General features: G+C 49.2%; 2 protein-coding genes across 13 annotated transcripts in view; one reads left to right on the top strand and one right to left on the bottom strand.

Moving 5' to 3' along the window:
• Nucleotides 1-19,583, bottom strand: part of LOC114582713 (uncharacterized) — a 120,194-nt gene that overhangs the window by 40,995 nt on the left and 59,616 nt on the right. For 7 of the 11 annotated variants that reach the window (XM_077917865.1, XM_077917867.1, XM_077917870.1 and 4 more), the window contains one exon: nt 15,145-19,082. The exons of the other annotated variants lie outside the window; for them this stretch is intronic. In XM_077917865.1, the coding sequence (XP_077773991.1) occupies nt 17,686-19,082 (1,397 nt within the window). In that variant the 3' untranslated portion in view covers nt 15,145-17,685. Of the gene's footprint in view, nt 1-15,144; nt 19,083-19,583 lie in introns of those variants that run through there. 11 annotated transcript variants of the gene reach the window in all.
• Nucleotides 2,606-8,159, top strand: LOC114582728 (ceramide-1-phosphate transfer protein-like). 2 transcript variants are annotated; one of them, XM_028703976.2, is made up of 4 exons: nt 2,606-3,798; nt 4,160-4,251; nt 5,505-5,695; nt 7,087-8,159. In XM_028703976.2, exons 1-4 carry the CDS (start codon nt 3,699-3,701, stop codon nt 7,616-7,618), a joined length of 915 nt encoding a protein of 304 aa, XP_028559809.2. In that variant the 5' UTR covers nt 2,606-3,698; the 3' UTR covers nt 7,619-8,159. The 2 variants fall into 2 exon arrangements, with proteins under 2 accessions (XP_028559809.2, XP_028559810.2); XM_028703977.2 differs by having other exon boundaries at nt 2,614-3,798; nt 4,163-4,251.

The following is a 19,583-nucleotide window of genomic DNA, read 5'->3' as shown; positions in this document are numbered from 1 at the left end:
ACCCCCGGGTGCAAGTAGATAAATAGGGACCACTTACCAGCGGGAAGGTAAACGGCGTTCCGTGTGCTGCGCTGGCTCGCCAGATGCAGCTTGTCACGCTGGCCACGTGACCCGGAAGTGTCTGCGGACAGCGCTGGCTCCCGGCCTATAGAGTGAGATGAGCGCACAACCCTAGAGTCTGGCAAGACTGGCCCGTATGGGCAGGGGTACCTTTACCTTTACCTTTTTTTAACTTCTGCTAGCAAACTCTTAGCAGAGTTTTACATTCCCCTTTTAAATGCACAGCGGATAGCTGGTTGCAGGCTTGTTTAAGCCTCTCACTATTAGGTTCCTGGTCAGTTCCCTTATATTCCTCTTAAAAGAATAAACACACCACGAACTTGTAATGGGGCAGGCTTGTTTTCTGCCCAACACCGCGAACTATATAAAAGTAGTTTACTCATTCAGTTCACAGTTGGATCCCTGAAGGCAGACTCAGTTACAAAGTATATACATGTGGATCTATCCCATATGGAGATAGTCCCAGTGTCCTATGTTGGCTGGAAGTCAACAGAGCATTTCTAGCTAAAAGCTGCTGCTCCAATGATGGAGGAAATCAAAGAGAGGGGGGGCTGCGTGCCCTGTCCCTTTTGTTACCTGGACAGGTAAGGTCATACCCACCTCTAGTCACATGCAAAAGGAAGTATGCCCCAGCCAGGAGGAAACAGGAAGTTTCCTGAACCAGTGGCTGAACCAAATGTCCCCTCGCATGCCCACTCTAGGAAAACAAGGAATGTTGTCAGTGGCGTAGTGTGGGGGGTGCAGGGGGGGCCGGCCGCACCGGGTGCAAAATCTGGGGTTAGGGCAAATCCACAGGTTAGGGGGCGCAAATCCATGGGTTAGGGGGCGCAAATTACTTGCCTTGCCCCGGGTGCTGACAACCCACGCTACGCCACTGAATGTTGTACTTGACTGCTATTTATGTATCACATCCCACACTTCCTGGGGACATGGAAAACCAGTAGTCCACCTCATGGTCATGGTGAGGAAGAGGCTTGGCCACCTTTCCCAATTGCTAACAGGATAAGGAAGCACAATTTCAGTGCAGTGGGGAGGGGAGAGGCTGCCCCCCACAGCACCCTCCCTACATGCCACAGTCTCCAACACAACCAGGAAAGGCACAGACCATGCGGCCTCATAAACAACAGAGTAAAAAGAAAAGCGTGGAAATCCTCAAGCAAGGCATGGTCTCCTATACTAGTGTCACCTGATGAAATAAAAGGACTTATAGGCCAGCCAAATCAAGGGAAAGCACCTGGACCAGATGTGATAGGTTCCAAAGAACTGAAATTAAACCCTCTCTGGTGGACCCTTTTGCTGGCTAATCAGCAAAGGGTTGGATACGACTGGATCCATGCCAGACACATGGACAACAAGGGCAACCATAGTCCCAATATAGTAATAATAATAATAATAATAATAATAATAATAATAATTTATTTCTTCCCCAGCCGCTCTGGGCAGCTTCCAGCAAAATATTAAAATACAGTGTTCTGTTAAACATTAAAAGCTTCTCTAAACAGGGCTGCCTTCAGATATCTTCTAAAAGTCTGGTAGTTGTTCTTCTTTTGACATTTGGTAGGCGGGCATTCCACAGGGCGGGTGCCACTACCGAGAAGGCCCTCTGCCTGGTTCCCTGTAACTTGGCTTCTCGCAATGAGGGAACCACCAGAAGGCCCTCGGCACTGGACCTCAGTGTCCGTATAGAACGATGGAGATGGAGATGCTCCTTCAGGTCTACTGGGCCGAGGCTGTTTAGGGCTTTCAAGGTCAGCACCAACACTTTGAATTGTGCTCAGAAACGTACTGGGAGCCAATGTAGATCTTTCAAAACCGGTGTTATGTGGTCCATAGCTGTCAACTTCCTGCTTGGCAGGGGGTTGGACTCGATGGCCCTTGTGGTCTATTCCAACTCTATGATTCTATGATTCTATAACTTTTCCCTTTTCTTGCAAGGAATCCTATTCGGAATAAGGGAATTTCCCTTAAAAAAATGGAAACGTTGACAGCTATGATGTGGTCTCGGCAGCCACTCCCAGTCCCCAGTCTAGCTGCCGCATTCTGGATTAGTTGTAGTTTCCGGGTCACCTTCAAAGGTAGCCTCACATAAAGCGCATGGCAGTAGTCCAAGTGAAAGATAACTAGAGCATGCACCGCTCTGGTGAGACAGTCAGTGGGCAGGGAGGGTCTCAGCCTGCGTCCCAGGTGGAGCTGGGAGACAGCTGCCCTGGACACAGAATTAACCTGCTCCTCCATGGAGAGCTGCGAATCCAAAATGACTCCTGCACACCTGGTCCTTCAGGGGCACAGTTGCCCCATTCAGGGAGACCATTCTCGGACCGGGACCTGTTTGCTTTCCGCTGGAGCAAAGGTCTCCCAGCACGTCAATCATTAACCCCAACCCCACAGGCTGCCTGTTTGCAAGGTAAACCCCAAAGGGAACGAGGCGCACCTCTGTTTTGCTCCTCCAGGTTGGGGGTGGAGGGAGGGAAGCACACGGCAAATTGGTTTCATGTCGCTTCATTTCCAATATTTATATGCCACCTCATGACAAAGATTGTGTGGGTGGCTAACAAGTAAAAGTCAAATACACGCGACGGAAAACAGAAAGCGAGAGCACAGAATGAAGCCAGCCTCAGGGAGTGACGTCAGGGAATGACACAAAACTTGCATCTTCTTCCACTAACCCTGAAAAATGCAGAAGCTGGTGGCTATTGCTCAGTGTGGAAGGAAAAGCACTCCGGACATGCTCAGGAGCAACAACAACGAGAATATTAATAATAATATTAATAATACTTTATTATTTGTACTCTGCCCATTGACTGGGTTGCCCCAACTATTCTAAGCGGCTTCCAGCATATATAAAAACAGGAAAATATGAAACCTTCCCAATTATTGCTGCCTGTGTCCTTTTTTTCGGTGGTGGCGGCGCGTGTGCAAAGACTTCCTTTTGTAACGTATATAAAACAGAGAGAAGAGAGAAAGCAACAGATCTAAAGGCGAGAAACGAAAACTTTGAAGCCAGTCCCGCAGGATGAGCCCGGCTGCACGTGGGCGAAAAGTCCAAGGAGAGGATATCAGCGGGATCTGATGATGATCGGCTCTCGTTCAAGGTTCGCCAGGCTGGCCCTGAAAACGATGCTTCTTCCGCTGTATTCTGGAACGCCGGATCGTACCCAAAGTGCCTGAAGGTTCTCGTCCCTTTCGCCCAACTCTCCAATGCTGCTCGGGTCTTTCCCTCCTGGCAATAGCTGTCAACGTTTTTTAAGGGAAATTCCCTTATTCCGAATAGGATTCCTCGCAATAAAAGGGAAAATCTGACAGCTATGCCTCCTGGCTCCATTCCGGGGGCGGCTGCCACGTGTCTCCCGAGACGGATCCGCGCCCCATCCTGAGCTTGGCAGGTCCAGTCCCATCCCGGCGGAGATGTCAAAGCGCCCTTGCCAAAGTCAGCCCCAAGGCAGGGTGCTGCCGGGTGTCCCTGCGTGAGACCCTGTCCCTGGAGACGGGGGCTGGGCAGAGGTCGCTGCCTCCACCCTCCTCTCGTCCCCGACTGATAAGGAAGTCTTATCTCCCCACCTGAGCAGACAGCCCCGGTCAGGGTGCAAAGGGAGGCCGGGGAAGGACGCGGCCGCGGCAGGAGCGCCAGGGTGCCGGGCATGGGGGCCACGGGGTGGACTCGCACCCGTCTCTGCCGCCTGGCCTGCCCCGTGGGGGTCTTCTTCCTCCTCCTCCTCTGCTTCTCCAGCCTCCGCCTCCGTAAGTCGAGGGTCGGGGGTTGGGGGGGGGCGTGCTGTGGCCTTTCGCTTCTCCTGGAATCTCCTTTTCCAACTCTCAGATTCATTCTGCACCCATTTGCAATTGTTATTTAAAGGGGGGCGCAGACAAAAGCTTTCCTGCTAGAACTGGGGCTCTTCCTGGCTGCCAGGGGTGAGGGAGGTCAATATTGCAAACGGGCCTCTGGGGAGCCCCCCACCCAACAGGGGTCTCATTTCCAACCTGCCGCCCTCCACCTGCAATTGCTTTGTTCTGGCTTTGAGTCTTCACCTAATAAATCCGTGTGTTTTCTCTGCCTCCCTGCCCTTGTGGGTCTCGCCTTGTGGGTCTCTCGGTGCCGCAGCAGATCTGCCGAACTCCACCTGCGTTTGGGGGGTCCGTCCGTGCCGCTGGTTTGGGGGGACGCCGCCCAGCAAGGAGGACGCAGAGAGGAAGGTGAGAACCCGGAACGCCCCCAACTCAGCTGCTCCCAGTTTGGGAATGGAGTTCAGTGGGAATTTGCTCATGTTTTAAAATCCAAAAACGCTGAGAGTTTTGCAGTGCTTGGATTTCCACTAGGTGTGCGATGTAATCTACTGGAGCAGTCAAGTGCAACATTACCTGTTGTGCTAGAGTGGACATGCAGGGGATGTTGGCCCGGCCAGTTGAACTTCCTGCTACACCTGGCTGGAGCATCCTTCCTTTGCATGTGACTAGTGGGTGGGCGTGCTCTGGTCCAGGGGGTCATGAAGAGTCGGACATGACTAAACGACAACAGCCAAGTAGGTGGGCGAGACCTTTCCAGACCTGGTAAAAGGTCCAGTCACTGAGCCACCTCCCTTCTTTTCCACCCTGCCTGCTTTCTGGTTCACCTGGACTGCGCTGCTGGATCTCAGCCACCAGTCCCTAGGTTATCTCCCATAGGGGGTAAACCTATTTGTGCATGTTTGTAACTTTAACCCTAAAGCCTGCCTTCAGGGATCACACTGTGCTCTGCCTGATTGTGAGCACAACTACATTTTGTTACTTATGAATAGGACTGTGGTGTCTTTATTCTTTTAGGAGGGATTCAAGGGGTCTTATCAGGAATAATAGAACATGTCTCTATCTGGGCAAGCCAGATTAAATTGCTTGTTGTCTTAAGAGATTCTAACGAGTCTGCAACCAGCTTCCTGCTGTGTGATAGGGGAATGCACTCTGCTAAGTGAAACTTGCTAAGGCGAGTTCAGAAGGATAATATTAATCCGTATATCCTCTCCTGTTACCCACAACATTCCCACACCAGGATCCCAGCTGGAGAGAACCCTAGAACTGTAGATGGCAGAGTTGGGAGGGACCCCATCTAACCCCCTGTAATGCAGGGATCTTAACGGAAGCACTTACACCTCCCTGCTTGCTATCGGAGGTTTTTAAGCAAGCACTGGGTGGCCACCTGTAAGCGATGCTTTAGTTGCAATCCCTGCATTGCATGGGGTTGGACTAGATGGCCCCTGGGGGTCCCTTTCTAGATTCCAAGTTGCCAGAGGCTAAATTATGCAGCTGTGTCCCCCCCCAAAAGTGAACACTTCTTTGTTACATTTGGAGTGATGATTTGGGGGGTGGGGTGGGGGGAGCACGAGGGTTGGAGGGTTGCTTTTTCTGCCCCTAAGGCACCCCAGTCCCACCAGCTCACCCACCCCAGTGACTCTGCCCTTCTGCTCTGCTCACAGCCCCCTCCTTCCGCCTCGCCCCCTTCTGCCACCACTGGGGCCGCCCTCCTCCTGCAGACCCCATCCGAGCCCCAGGACCTGGGTGAGGGCTTCCGAATCGTGCGTCTGCAGAGGGCCTTTGCTGCCAGCCTCACACCCAGCGGGCAAATCCTCATCCGGGAATACCTCAGCGGCTGGAAAGAGCTGATCAAGTGAGTAAGAGCTGCGTCCCCCCCCCAAAAAAAAGCCAAGGGGGGCTCCGTAGAAGCAGGGGCCACATTTCCCAGGTGAGAGATTCTGGCCCAGATGGACTTCCGGTGCAGCGCGATCCATAAGAGGATCAGAAGAGCCTGGCTGCTGGATGAGGCCAAAAGGGGCCTGTCTAGCCCAGCACCCTCTTCTCATAGGGGGCAGCCAGGTGTTCCAAATGGGAAACCCACAAGCAGGACTTGAACAAAAGAGCAGCCCTCTCCCCTCCTCTGGTTTCCATCAAATACTATTCAGAAGCATTGCTGCCTCCAACTGCACAGGGCAGAGCGCAGTCATTGTGGCTAGGAGCCACCTGTTTGTTCCGTGCCTAGAAAGTATGGGTTGAAGTAGTTCCCCCCTTGCCCCGCTCCTTCCCAGGGAAAAACTGCTCTTTAGTGCTAAATCAGAACAAACAGCAATCCACAGGGGGGGGAATTGCTGTTTGCACCTATTGAGTTTTCCCTCTCTCAGTGTGCGGAGCCCTCAGTCATAAACAGAGCATTTCCCCAGGAAAAGCAGCAGGACAAACACGCAAGCCAACCCCTATTGGACCCCTGACTAGAAGTCATGGGGGGAAGGGAAGCGTGAGTGAGTATTTACTTGCTTTTTCTCTCTAAACTAAAAAGTCCCAAGCTTCATAGAGGAGTCGCTCCAACCCCTTGAGCATTTCAGTTGCTCTTTTCCGAACCTTTTCCAAAACTGCAATATACCTTTTGAGATGAGTCGACCAGAACTAGACACAGTTACAGTACTCCAAATGTGGCCGCACCACAGATTTGTACAATGGCATTATGACATTGGCTGTTTTATTCTCAGTCCCTTTCCTGTTTTCTTTTTTTGCCAATTTTTAAAAATTAGTTTTCATTTTTAACCACTGAGTGGTTAAAACCCAGTTCCTTTCCTAAGGCCTCCTGGCACCCTAGATTGGTATGAAGGCGTTATGGGATTGGCAGGCAGGCGAACCCTCCACAAATCCCAAGCGGAGTCCCTGAGGCAGTTGGGTGGCGCCTCGTCCGCCTCTTTCCTCCTGCAGCCCAGCTGGTGCCCAACATCTTACTCTGTTTTCCTTTGGACCGCTTGAGCGAGGCGGAGGAGAGGGAGATCTTGTCCTCTGGAGCTCCCAGGACCTCCAAACACTGCCCAGACTTGCACCCCCGGGGAGGTCACTTTGGTGCTGCAAATGCGGCAAGAACAACGCGAGAGGCAGCAGCATCTCCACAGCAGGCGCTGCGAGCTCCCCCCCCCCCCAAAGGCTCAGCCCTCCGCTGTCTCCCGAGACAAGCGGGTGGGAGCCCACAATTTCCGCCGCTTCTTTCTCGTTACACTCCGGCCCGCTCTCTCTCCTTCCTCGCAGGCTCATGGACTCGCTGGGCGCCGCCTTCGGCCTGATCTCCGGCGAGACGCGCACCAAGATCGCCATCCTGCAGGAGAAGCAGCGCGGCCCCCACGGAGCCCACTACCGCACCCTCCAGGCCATGGTGCGCTTCGAGCTGGCCCGGGGGCTGGTGGGCTTCCAGTCCCTGCCGGCCGGCCGGCCCCCCTCCGGCTGCCGGACCTTCCTGCGCCTCCACCGGGCCTTGAAGTGGCTGGAGCTCTTTCTGCGCAAGCTGGGGACCAGCCCGGCGGACGCGGACCCTTCCCGCATGTGCGCCGACGCCTACCAGGAAGCCCTGGCGCCCTACCACAGCTGGTGGGTGCGCCAGGCGGCCGCCCTGGCTTTCCTGGCCATGCCCTCCCGCCGCGAACTCTACCGCATCCTGAGCGCCGGAGGGGGCGAGGAGGGCAGGGCCCCCCGCAGGCTCCTGGACACCGTCCGCAGCATCGCCCACGTCTACAACGCCACCCAGGAGCTGTATGCGGCGCACGGGATGCTGGCGCTGCCCTGAGGCCTCGGCTGACGGCGCCGCCAGAGGAGGGGCGGCAGCAGCGGGTCCCTTCCCTGGCAGCGCCTCTGCGCCCAGTCCCAGGGGGACCAAGGCTGGGAGCGCCAGGCGAGGCGACGCTGCATTGCCTTCCGGCTCCAGGGTTCCTTGGGAGGTTTCGAGCAGAGCTTGGGGGGCCACCTGCCAGGAATGCTTCAGCTGCGATGCCTGCATTGTAGGGGGTGGGGTTAGATGGCCCCTGGGGGTCCCTCCCGACTCTGCAGTGCCAGGATTATTCGGTGGACACCTGGGGGAGGGGGTTTGGCGGGAAGCGCCAGCCTCGCAGTTCTTGCGCAGTCCGCTAATGCAGCTGCTGACCAGGGAGCAGAATGAAGCCAACATGTTTTTGTGAAGGGGACGACCTTAGAGGGGGAGTTAGGTGCTCGTGGCTCCCTCTGCTGGCTGCTCGGAGCTCTGCACCTGCAAGCTCCACTTCCGCCGCCTAGAAGCCCAGGTTTGAGGGGCAAATACGGAAGACTGATAAAAAATAAAAGTATTCCTCACCTGTGGGCTCCATCGTTGCTGAATTTAAAGGTGCAAAAAATGTAAAGGAGCCCTGACAGTTAAGTCCAGTCGCAAAGACTCTGGGGTTGCAGCGCTCATCTCACTTTACTGGCCGAGGGAGCTGGCCTTTGTCCGCAGTTAGTTTTTCCAGATCATGTGGCCAGCATGATTAAGCCGCTTCTGGTGAACCAGAGCAGCGCACGAAAACGCCGTTTACCTTCCCGCCAGAGCGGTACCTATTTATCTACTTGCAGTTTGGCGTGCTTCGAACTGCTAGGTTGGCAGGAGCTGGGACTGAGCAATGTGAGCTTACCCCGTCACAGGGATTCAAACTACCAACCTTCTGATCAGCAAGCCCTAGGCTCAGTGGTTTAGACCACAGCACCACCTGCGTCCCTTCATAAAGGTGCTAAATAGGCTTAAATACTCTGTGTGTGCACGTGCACACACACACACACACACACACACACACAGGGTGAGACTGGTGCCACTGCGTGACTCTGCTTTGATATTTGCATAAGAAATAAAATCATGCTATATATATTGCTAGATAGATATATGTCATTCAAGCTCTTCCCTTTATATATATTTAATTTATGGGATATCTTTTCAAAAATTTCCCAAACCCTTGGCTATCATAGAGTTGGATTGGACCCCCCCCCCAGGGTCATCTAGTTCACCCCCTGCAATGCAGGAATCTTTTGCCCAACGTGAGGCTCAAACCCACAACCCTGAGATGAAGAGTCGCATGCAGTGCCAGATTTACGTACCTATAAGCTAAACAAGCTATAGCTTAGGGCCCCACTCTCGGGAGGGGGGGGGGAAGCCCAAAAAATTAAAGGAAAAAAACCTGGATGTACATTTCCAAAATATAAGACAAACTTCTTCTTAATTGCATTTCAGTTTAACAATTACTTTGATAAAATACCGGTACATATTTTGTTATGTCCAAATGGCTTTAGATACCTATTAGGTCCATCAATTAACATATACAGTAGCATATATTTAACACAAAAAGCAGTGACAATTTGTCGTTAAGGACCGCTGGACATATAAAGGACCCCATGACCTTCAGTAGCTTAGGGCCTCATCAAACCTCAGTCTGGCCCTGGTCTCGTGCTGTGCCAACTGAGTTACCAGCAATCCATATTGTTAAGATTAAGGGTCTTCTGAGATTTGGGAATCCGTGCCCCATGAAGAGCCAAGAAAGGGAGCGTCACTCTGGGAATGAACTGCTTTCCCCAAGCAGGTGCCCTCTGGGTATTTTGGTAGTGTGCAAGACTCTTACTCTCAGGGTCCTGGGTTTGAGCCCCACATTGGACAAAGAGCCTCCTGCTTTGCAGGGGGTCAGGCTAGATGGTCCTTGTGGTCCCTCCCAAATCTACGATTCTATGACTGCCAGCCTCACCAGCTCCAGCTAATATGGCCAGATGATGCTTGGGGGGCTGGGAGGAGTTGTGGTCCAAAACATCTGGAAGGGAGGTGGGTATGTTAAGCCCGGAAAAGAGGAGACTGAGAGGAGATAAGGCCATCTCCAAATATCTCAAGAGCTGCCACATGGAGGATGGAGAAAGCTTGTTTTCTCCGGCTCCAGAGGGTAGGACTCGGACCAAGGTCTTCAAATGACAAGAAATGAGGTTCTGACTAAACATCAGGAAGAAGATTCTGACAGCAGGAGTTGTTTGGCAAAGGAAATGGCTCCCATGAAAGGTGGTGGGCTCTCCTTCCTTGGGGGTTTTAAAGCAGAGGTTGGAAGGCCATCTATCATGGATGCTTTAGTTGAGAGCAATGCGTCTTAGGGGGTTGGCCTGGCATTGCAACAGAAGTTGGCTATTGAACAAATCTGAAATGCATGTAAAAAATGAGGGGCAGTTATGGGCTCAGGGATCTTCACGTGGTCAGCCTCTGTACTGCCAGTGATGATCCATTCTTGCTTCATTTCAACTTGGGAGTCAGGAAGTTTGGCCTTTGAATTCATGTCCAGAAACAAGAGGCGGGGTGAAAAGAAGAGGCTGATCCCAGCATGCTTCACTGCTTAGGGCAACCCCCAAACAAGATAGGATCCAAGGAAGAGGTTGCAATGAGTTGCTGTGCTTATGGCAGGGGACAGGCACACATAGGCAAAGAGAGCAGTCCTTATTTTTTACATACTTTGGCTTGGCAAAAAGTCACAATTGCAAGCGTTCTGCAAAAAAGTCCCGTAGGTTTCAAAAGCCCCACAAGGGTGGGTGGGTGTGGAATATATTTATTTCCATTGAGTAAAATGCCACTTGGTGGTAACAAAACATCTAAGCCGTTTACTAAAAATGTTAATACGGTCAATTAAAAACAGTAGCAAACCATTTAAAACATCACAATCAAGCAGCAAAATCAAAAAATAAACAGTAAAGAGATTGAAAGAATAGCAGCATAAGATTAAAGCACATCAATTGCATCTGGAAAGGCTCGCCTGAAAAAACGTATTTTAAGCAGGCACCAAAAAGAATGAAGCCAAGGGGCCTGTCTCAAGTCACGAGGCGGAGAGGGATATCGGTTCAGACATGGTCCTATCCTGACAAGAAGGGGAACTCTGAGATCAGGGCTCATCAGTGTCTCTGGAAACCTCATCCTTTGGAGGATGCTTGGGAGAGGTGGGGTGGCTGGACAGCTTCCCACCTTAATACACAAACATGATATAGAACCAGAACCTTCAATGGATTTTGCAATATATTTTAATACAGAGACATTTGTATTCAGTAATAGCTGAGGGGAAGGGCTGCAGGATACACATAAACAAGTGTCACATGCTGGACGAAATGGTTTCCAAATCTTGAAAAGAAGGGCAAGACGTATTGGGGACGTGATACCTGACAACCTGTGGGGCACAAGGCCTCGTGTGAAGAGGGTTGCAAGGCCTGGGCTGGAGACATGGGCACCCAGCGTGGTCTCAAAAATCCCTCATCCAGCAGAGTCTCAGTTAACAATGAGGAGGAAATACCGGTAGAGCAGGGTCACCTGTTTGAGGAATATATGCGAGGCACTGACAAAAATGTCCCACTGGTCAAGATCTGGCAGAGCGTCTGTCCACCTGGCGTGGAAAAGAGTCTCAGATGCTGCCGCGGGGTGAGCTGTGTTGTTTGGAGTCTCAGCTCAATCTAAGCCTTCTTCCATGCTTTGGATCTCTACGGATGAGAACTGGAGTTGGCTGAAGCAGAGAAACTGTACTTGGTCAGGATCCCAACCAACTTTGAGGTAGGATGAGCAGAGAACCCTCGTCTTTCTCGTGGATACCGTTCTTTGCTCTGAAATGTGCTTGTGATAGAGGGAGGACAGAAGCCAGGGACTCCTCCGCCTCACCTCTCCCAGAGGAAGGACTGAAACTTGTGGCTTTTCTGGCAGATGTCCAGTGTGTGGCAATAGCATTCAGGAGCACCACAGATTTGCAGCTTTGATGCACTTGAAGTGGAAGTATGTGACAAGCTTGTCAACATCTTCAAAAGAAAGCTCAGAATTGATGGCAAGGTCCTCAGTGTTGCCCAAATCCTTGTTAACTCTCCCCAGATGTGAGGTGAGGAAGGTAATTCAACACCTTGGCCAATGACTTGCATCTCCAGATGTGGGTATGTGGTTTAAATAAATACTGGGCATTGAGGGTGCACTCCACGGAGGTGAGAGAAAATGGTTATGGTTTCTCCCCTGTATGGATTTTTTTATGGGAAGTGAGATTGTCCTTTCGACTGAAGCTCTTTCCACACTCCAAGCACTGATATGGTTTCTCCCCTGTATGAATTCTTTGATAGGAAGTGAGATATGCATAGATAGTTTGATTGTTCTAGGTGGTGGGTATTTAAGGTGTCTGGAACTTAATCTGATAAAATAAAATTTAAAAATTAAAAAAATGTCCAGTAGCACCTTAGAGACCAACTAAGTTTGTTCTGGGTACAAGTGGTACCTTGGGTTACATACGCTTCAGGTTACAGACTCCACTAACCCAGAAATATTACCTTGGGTTAAGAACTTTGCTTCAGGATGAGAACAGAAATCATGCTCCTGTGGTGCAGGGGCAGCAGGAGGCCCCATTAGCTAAAGTGGTGCTTCATGTTAAGTACAGTTTCAGGTTAAGAACGGACCTCCGGAATGAATTAAGTACTTAACCCGAGGTACCACTGTATAAGCTTTCATGTGCATGCACACTTCTTCAGATAAGAAAGCTTATACCCAGAACAAAACTTAGTTGGTCTCTAAGGTGCTACTGCACAATTTTTTAATTTATTTCGAGTGTGTCAGACCAATACGGCTACCGACCTGAATCTTTAATCTGAGAAGCGGAGGAACTTGACAAACTTGGGTAACCTCATGACCCCCCCCCTCTCTGTGACATGTGGATGATGTATCAGCAATGTATCCATAATGCTGCTGGAAATGTATTCTGGGTAGCGTGTAACCTATGTTCAGGGTTCTTCCTCCTTGTGGGAACTGTTGAGCAACAATTAAGGCCGTGGTCTACTGATCGCTGTTTTGCTCCATTCCTTGGCTGGAACTTCCTTCTTTTACTGACAGCAGAGACCTGCGGGGGACTTGCATCCCAACGACCTGGGCTGTTGAGTATCCTGACTATCCAGTATGGAATCAAATAATCACCAAAATTCAACGGTTTGTCCCATTTCCTTGGTTCCAATGGCAAATGACTCCTCTGGAAGAGGAGGATTCAGGAATCCCCCTGACTGCATAAGGCATCAAGTCACTTACACCTCCCAAGGGAAAAGATAACAATGGACCAGACAGATATCCCTTGATGGAGTTTGCAGAAGCCAGGTATTCACAAAGCCCATCTTCAGGAAAGCCCAGAGGGCAAGGATAGGTGTAAATAGTTTTATTGTCCTCTTGGTGGTGCGTACTTAGAAGGTGTCTGGAACTGAATATAAAAAATTTCCTTCCAGTAGCACCTTAGAGACCAACTCAGTTAGTTAATGGTATGAGCTTCATGTGCATGCACACTTCTTCAGATATGAAAGCTCATACCAATAACTAACTGAGTTGGTCTCTAAGGTGCTACTGGAAGGAAATTTTTTATTTTGTTTCGACTACGGCAGTCCCAACACGGCTACCTACCTGGAACTGGAACTGAATATAACAGGGATGAATGATTGACTCATGTTACTGTGCACAATCCCCTCCTTCTTGGTGACACATTGGTGATGTATCTGGAAATGTAGCATGAGGATGGGGGGGGGGTGTCTTTAAAGTCCATGTAACCCCATGCTCATGGTTCCTACTCCGTGTGTATTTGAACCTTGTTGCAACAATAAAGATCAGCTCTACTGACTGCTGATTTGCTTCCTTACTTGGCTGGAAATTCCTTCTTTTGCTGACCAGGAGACCCACAGGAAGTGGCAATCCAATGAGCTGGGCAATGAAGTAAACCAGCAGCCAGAATGTTTCTGTAACAGCTTCCCACAGGCATCTGTTCGGTCCCTGTGAGAAGACAATGCTGGACTAGATGGGCCTTTGGCCGGATCCAGCAGCCAAGCTCTTGCATGAGTGGAAGAGAAGAGAATTAAAGCAAAGAGACACATATATAAAATGACTGATGCATGAAATAGCTAAAGCGGAAGGTGATAGGAGAGAAGCAATGAATTCTATGGGCAAAACATAATCTTCTGGGAACTGCAAGGAGATCTACTCTGGGGAGAGATCATTGTAGCAGCTCCACTCTGGCCAAGGAGGGTCTGCAGAAATCATGGCCGTATCAGGGCAGACCCTCAACCTCTGCCCTACGGGAGGGACCTGCTGCCACAGGGAGAGTGCCAACCTCCAGACTTCTGGGTCCTAAGGGAATTAGGACTGACTGACCGTCCACCTGCCCCCCGATATTCCCACAGACAGCCCACCCAGAGCACCCACAAATTCACCTGGTGAGCCTCCCTCAGGTGGGCAGGTAGAAAGAAGGCAGATCCCCTAGCAGGACAGGTACTGGACTTCCTGCCCTTCCTGAAGGATGCCCTGGATCAAAGGTTCCCCTGCAACACCCTCCACACACACGTGGCAGCCTTGGGCTCAGGTGAGCAGGAGTCCCTCTGGGTTCCCACTGCCTGGTCCAACGCTTCTTGCAAGGAGGCAGCACAACTAAAACCGCCCACAGGGCACAGGTTTCCCTCGACACAGTACTGAAGGTCCCCCAGGTCCCCCCTTGGAGCCCCTCCAGAAGGTCCCCCTGAAGCTTCTGAGCTAGAAGGCTCTTTCATGGGTGATCATTAACCTGCAAGGAGTTGGGTATCATTCAGAGGGATCCTGTCATGCTGTGATGAGACCCCATCTTCACCCTGAAGGATAACTCCATCTTCCACAGGGCTCAGGTGGTGGTCCTCCCTCCTTTTCTCTAAGCCAAAGTCAGAGATGGAGGAAGAAGGGCTCACTCTAGAGGGGTGCACACCCTCAGGGTCAGAATTCAAGATAACCTTAACAGATCCAAGAACTGGACCCAAACAAACCAAATGAATTGCAGTAGGGACAAATGTGCGGTTCTGCACTTAGGCAGGAAGAACCAAATGCATCAGTATGAGATGGGGGGCACCTTGCTTATTAGTAGCACATGTGAAAAGGATCTAGGGGTCTTTAGTAGACCAAAAGCTTAATATTAGTCAACAGTGTGATACAGCAGCAGCAGCAGCAAAAAAGCAAGCTAATGCTATTCTAGGCTTTATCAACAGAAGTGTAGTGTCCAGGTCAAGGGAAGTCACAATACCCTTCTATTCTGCCTTCATCAGACCACATCTCAAGTTCTGTGTTCATTGATGGGCACCACAATTTAAGGAGGATATTGAGAATCTGAAGGCTGTGCAGAGGAGGGCGACCAAGGGGATCAAGGGTCTTGAATTATTGTATTTTAATTATTGTATTATTGTATTTTAATATTTTGTTGGAAGCCGCCCAGAGTGGCTGGGAAACCCAGCCAGATGGGGTGTTTATCATAGAAAAGGAGACTAAGAGGAGATATGAGAGCCATCTTCTTCTTTTTTTTAAATCATTTTTATTTATTTTCCAATAGAAAACATCCAAATAAACATCTGATCATAATACTTCAATTCAAAACTAAAAAACTAAAATAAAAAGATCAAATTATAGTCCAAATTGTATTTATTAATTTCTTGGGGCTCCCCATGGTCTGGATCTCTGGAGCAGATCTTAGTCCTGCTTCTCCTTGTTGTTTCCATATTTTCCACATCTCGATATTAACGCTTGGTATTTTTTTGTTCCTGGGTCCAGGATTCTCATTCATGTCAAACACCATATACAGTGGTACCTCGGGTTACATACGCTTCAGGTTACAGACTCTGCTAACCCAGAAATAGTACCTCGGGTTAAGAACTTTGCTTCAGGATGAGAACAGAAATCGTGCGGCGGCAGCGGGAGGCCCCATTAGCTAAAGTGGTACCTCAGGTTAAGAACAGTTTCAGGTTAAGTACGGACCTCCGGAATGAATTAAGTACTTAACCCGAGGTACCACTGTACTTTCATCATCCGAATAAAACTTTGTTAATATAAAATTTTTCCAACTGCCTTTTTCTCAGCTCAGCTTCGTCTGATTCCGTTCCAATTCCAGGATGTTGTCCAAATCTGTTATCTTTGATGGGGCAGCAACTCCTTAATTGTCCAACCTTCCTTTTGAACTTTGTTAAACCAGTACCTTCCAAATTAAGTTATTAGGCAAAACTGTTTGCAATATTAAACTGTGTTCCACAGTATCAGTCACTTGGCGATTGATCGGCCTTTGGAAACTGCACTCTCCCCCCTCCGGGCCCTGGGGGGGGGGCGCTGCTAGACATCCCTTAGCCTTTTCTGTCGCCCATAATGAAGATAAAAAGCTTCTGCAAACAGCTGCACTGTATATTGTTCCAAGCAGTTATCTTGGTTCATCACAAAGTCAGTCGGCACACAGCTCCTCTTGTCTCAAAGAAAAGAAGAGATATAAAATTTCATGCTGTGTCACTAGTAGAAAGTAGTGGAAACCATCGTGTCTCTTCCTGCATCTCTGTCAGATCTCTCAAATCCGAAATGAAGCTGAGCGGTTAAATGCCTAATTATAAATAAAAGTCCATCTGTACTCATTTTTTTAAAGTTTAAATTCTTAATGAGGCTTGGCATAAAAGACCAATTATAATTGTTGAGTAGAGAGAGGGGGAAAAACATAGTAAACGTGATCCAAACACCATAATGAGAATCTCTTTGAAGTCCGAACTTAACCCCCAGGAACTGTACACTTCTGCAGGTTTTTCCTCACGCTCCTCCAATCCAGCTGTGTCTGTTTATTGTCAAAATCTATTAATATTCCCAAACAGATGCTCCCGGCTATGAGAATGACATCGAAGGAGTGCCATTCGTTCTGTGCTCGTTGACCCAGCTGCACTTTAGTGCACGCAGGCAATCTCGAACAATCCGCGGGTCTTTGAGACAGTCCTCCCCTACCCTGCGGAGGCTGCCAGGGCTAATTACCCCCATATCAGCCCTGAATTATTGGAACGGCTGGGGTCCGATCTTGTGGGAGTCTGCCATTTCCCACTGCCAGAAACAGGAAGCCTTGAGAGGCATCTTCTAATAACTAAAGGGCTGTGCCATGGAAGATGGAGCAAAATGGTTTTCTCCTGCCACAGAGGTTAGGACTGAGGCCACTGACTTCAAGTTACAGGAAAGGAGATTCCAGCTGAATAGCAGGCATAACTTTCTAACAGAAAGAGTGATATCACTGTAGAACAGACTTCAGCAGAAAGTGCTGGACTGTTCTTGATTGGAGAGGCTGAATGACGATCTGTCACAGACAATGCTATTTTTCTAGAAAAAGAGGTGCCACAACACCATGAACTTCTCCCTTGTTTTCCTAGAATGGCAATGGCACCCACCTGAGAGGAGCCAGAGCAGAGGTCTGGTGAGCTCCAGATGAAAAATATCAGCCCTGGTCATGGATGCTTTAGTTGAGCAATGCATGGGGTTAGATTAGATGACCCTCAGAGTACCTTCCAACACTGTTTTGGTTGTTTAGTGGTGTCCGCCTCTTTGTGACCCCCTGGACCAGAGCACGCCAGGCACTTCTGTCTTCCACTGCCTCCCGCAGTTTGGTCAAACTCATGCTGGTAGCTTCGAAAACACTTTCCCACCATCTCGTCCTCTGTCATCCCCTTCTCCTTGTGCCCTCCACCTTTCCCAACATCAGGGTCTTTTCCAGGGAGTCTTCTCTTCTCACGAGGTGGCCAAAGTCTTGGAGCCTCAGCTTCAGGATCTGTAATTCCAGTGAGCACTCAGGGCTGATTTCCTTAAGAATGGATACGTTTGATCTTCTTGCAGTCCATGGGACTCTCAAGTCTCCTCCAGCACCAGAATTCAAAAGCATCCATTCTTTGGCGATCAGCCTCCTTTATGGTCCAGCTCTCACTTCCATACATCACTACTGGAAAAACCATAGCTTTAACATTACAGACCTTTATCGGCAAGGTGATGTCTCTGCTTTTGAAGATGCTGTCTGCATCTTCCAACACTATGATCCTACAATTCAACTATTCTCCCTGCTGTGAGTTCTTGGATGGAAAGTGGGCTTGGTCCTCTGAAGCTCTTTCCACATTCCAAGCGCTGTTATGGTTTCTCCCCACATGGATTCTTTGATGGGAAATGAGATTGTCCTTCCGACTGAAGCACTTTCCACATTCCAGACACTTATAGGGTTTCTCCCCTGCATGGGTTCTTTGATGGGAGGTGAGATTGGAGCTATGATTGAAGTTCTTTCCACATTCTAAACATTGATATGGTTTCTCCCCTGTATGAATTCTTTGATGGGAATTGAGACTTTCCTTCCAACTGAAGCTCTTTCCACACTCTTGACATTGAAATGGTTTCTCCAGTGTATGAATTCTCTGATGGGCAGTGAGACTTTGCTTCTGGGTGAAGCTCTTTCCACATTCCAAGCACTGATATGATTTCTCCCCTGTATGAGTTATTTGATGGTTGGTGAGAGTGGAGCTCCGATCGAATCTCTTTCCACATTTTAAGCACAGATATGGCTTTTGCCCTGTATGAATTCTTTGATGTAAACTGAGAGAGCCACTGTGACTGAAGATCTTTCCACATTCCAGACACTGATAGGGTTTCTCCCCTGTATGGATTCTTTGATGGGAAGTGAGACTGACCTTGTGAATGAAGCTCTTTCCACATTCAAAGCATTGATAGGGTTTCTCCCCTGTATGAATTCTTTGATGGATAGTCAGATGATTCTTTGTACCGAAGCTCTTTCCGCATTCCAAGCACTGATATGGTTTCTGCCCTGAATGAATTCTTAGATGGACCGTGAGATGGATGCTTTTTCTGAAGCTATTTCCACATTCGAAGCATTGATAAGGTTTCTCCCCTGTATGAATTCTTTGATGGGAAGTGAGAATGGCCATGTGACTAAAGCTCTTTCCACATTCGAAGCACTGATAGGGTTTCTCCCCTGTATGAATTCTTTGATGGGAAGTGAGACTGGAGCTTTGACTGAAGCTCTTTCCACATTCCAAACACTGATAGGGTTTCTCCCCTGTATGAATTCTTTGATGGGAAGTGAGACCGGAGCTATGACTGAATCTCTTTCCACATTCCAAACATTGATAGGGTTTGTCCCCAGTATGAATTCTTTGGTGGGAAGTGAGATTGGAGCTCTGACTGAATCTCTTTCCACATTCCAAACACTGATATGGTTTCTCCCCGGTATGAATTCTTTGGTGGGAAGCGAGATTGGAGCTCTGACTGAATTTCTTTCCACATTCCAAACACTGATATGGTTTCATCCCAATAGGATTTATTTGATAGGGAGTGGAAAGGGAGATTGAGTTCTCTCCACACTCCAAATATTCATATGGTTTCTCTACTGTGTGAATTTTGTCATGTTCTCCCTTGTTCTTCATTTCCAATTCAACACCACCTGCGATGAAGAGAGAAATGGATTAGAACCTCAGAAATAATTGGAGCCCCAAATGATTGGACAATGAAAATTAAGTCTTGTGATAGTGGAAGAACGGAAGAGGGTTAGGCATGAGGTCTTACTACAGGGTTCACTGCCTGTGTTGACTGGCATTCATGGACTTATTTGTGGGAACCTGAGATGTGCAAAACCTGGCTCTTTTCTTGAATGGATTTTGTTTGGCCCAGTCATGGAATTTTCTGCATCTCTATTGTCACTCACCTCTTTGTTGCTCCATTTCCAAGGCCCAAGGTCTCTTTGGTCAACCAAAAACAGACAGAAGCAAAAACAAAAACTCAAATCCTGACAGAATCTACTTTCACTTTCCTAAAAATTCTGAAAACTAAATTTATGAAGGCCTGGGCACTTCAGAGCAGCCTGATCAGGCTTTTTAAAAGTCGTAACTGGAGGAGGAATTTTCACAGATGAAACAATCCATACCCCTCCAGTTATGGTGACCTG

Source organism: Podarcis muralis, chromosome 13, assembly GCF_964188315.1.
Source record: "Podarcis muralis chromosome 13, rPodMur119.hap1.1, whole genome shotgun sequence".
In the NCBI taxonomy this organism is placed as follows: domain Eukaryota; kingdom Metazoa; phylum Chordata; class Lepidosauria; order Squamata; family Lacertidae; genus Podarcis; species Podarcis muralis.
This window is presented reverse-complemented; position numbering and strand designations above follow the sequence as displayed.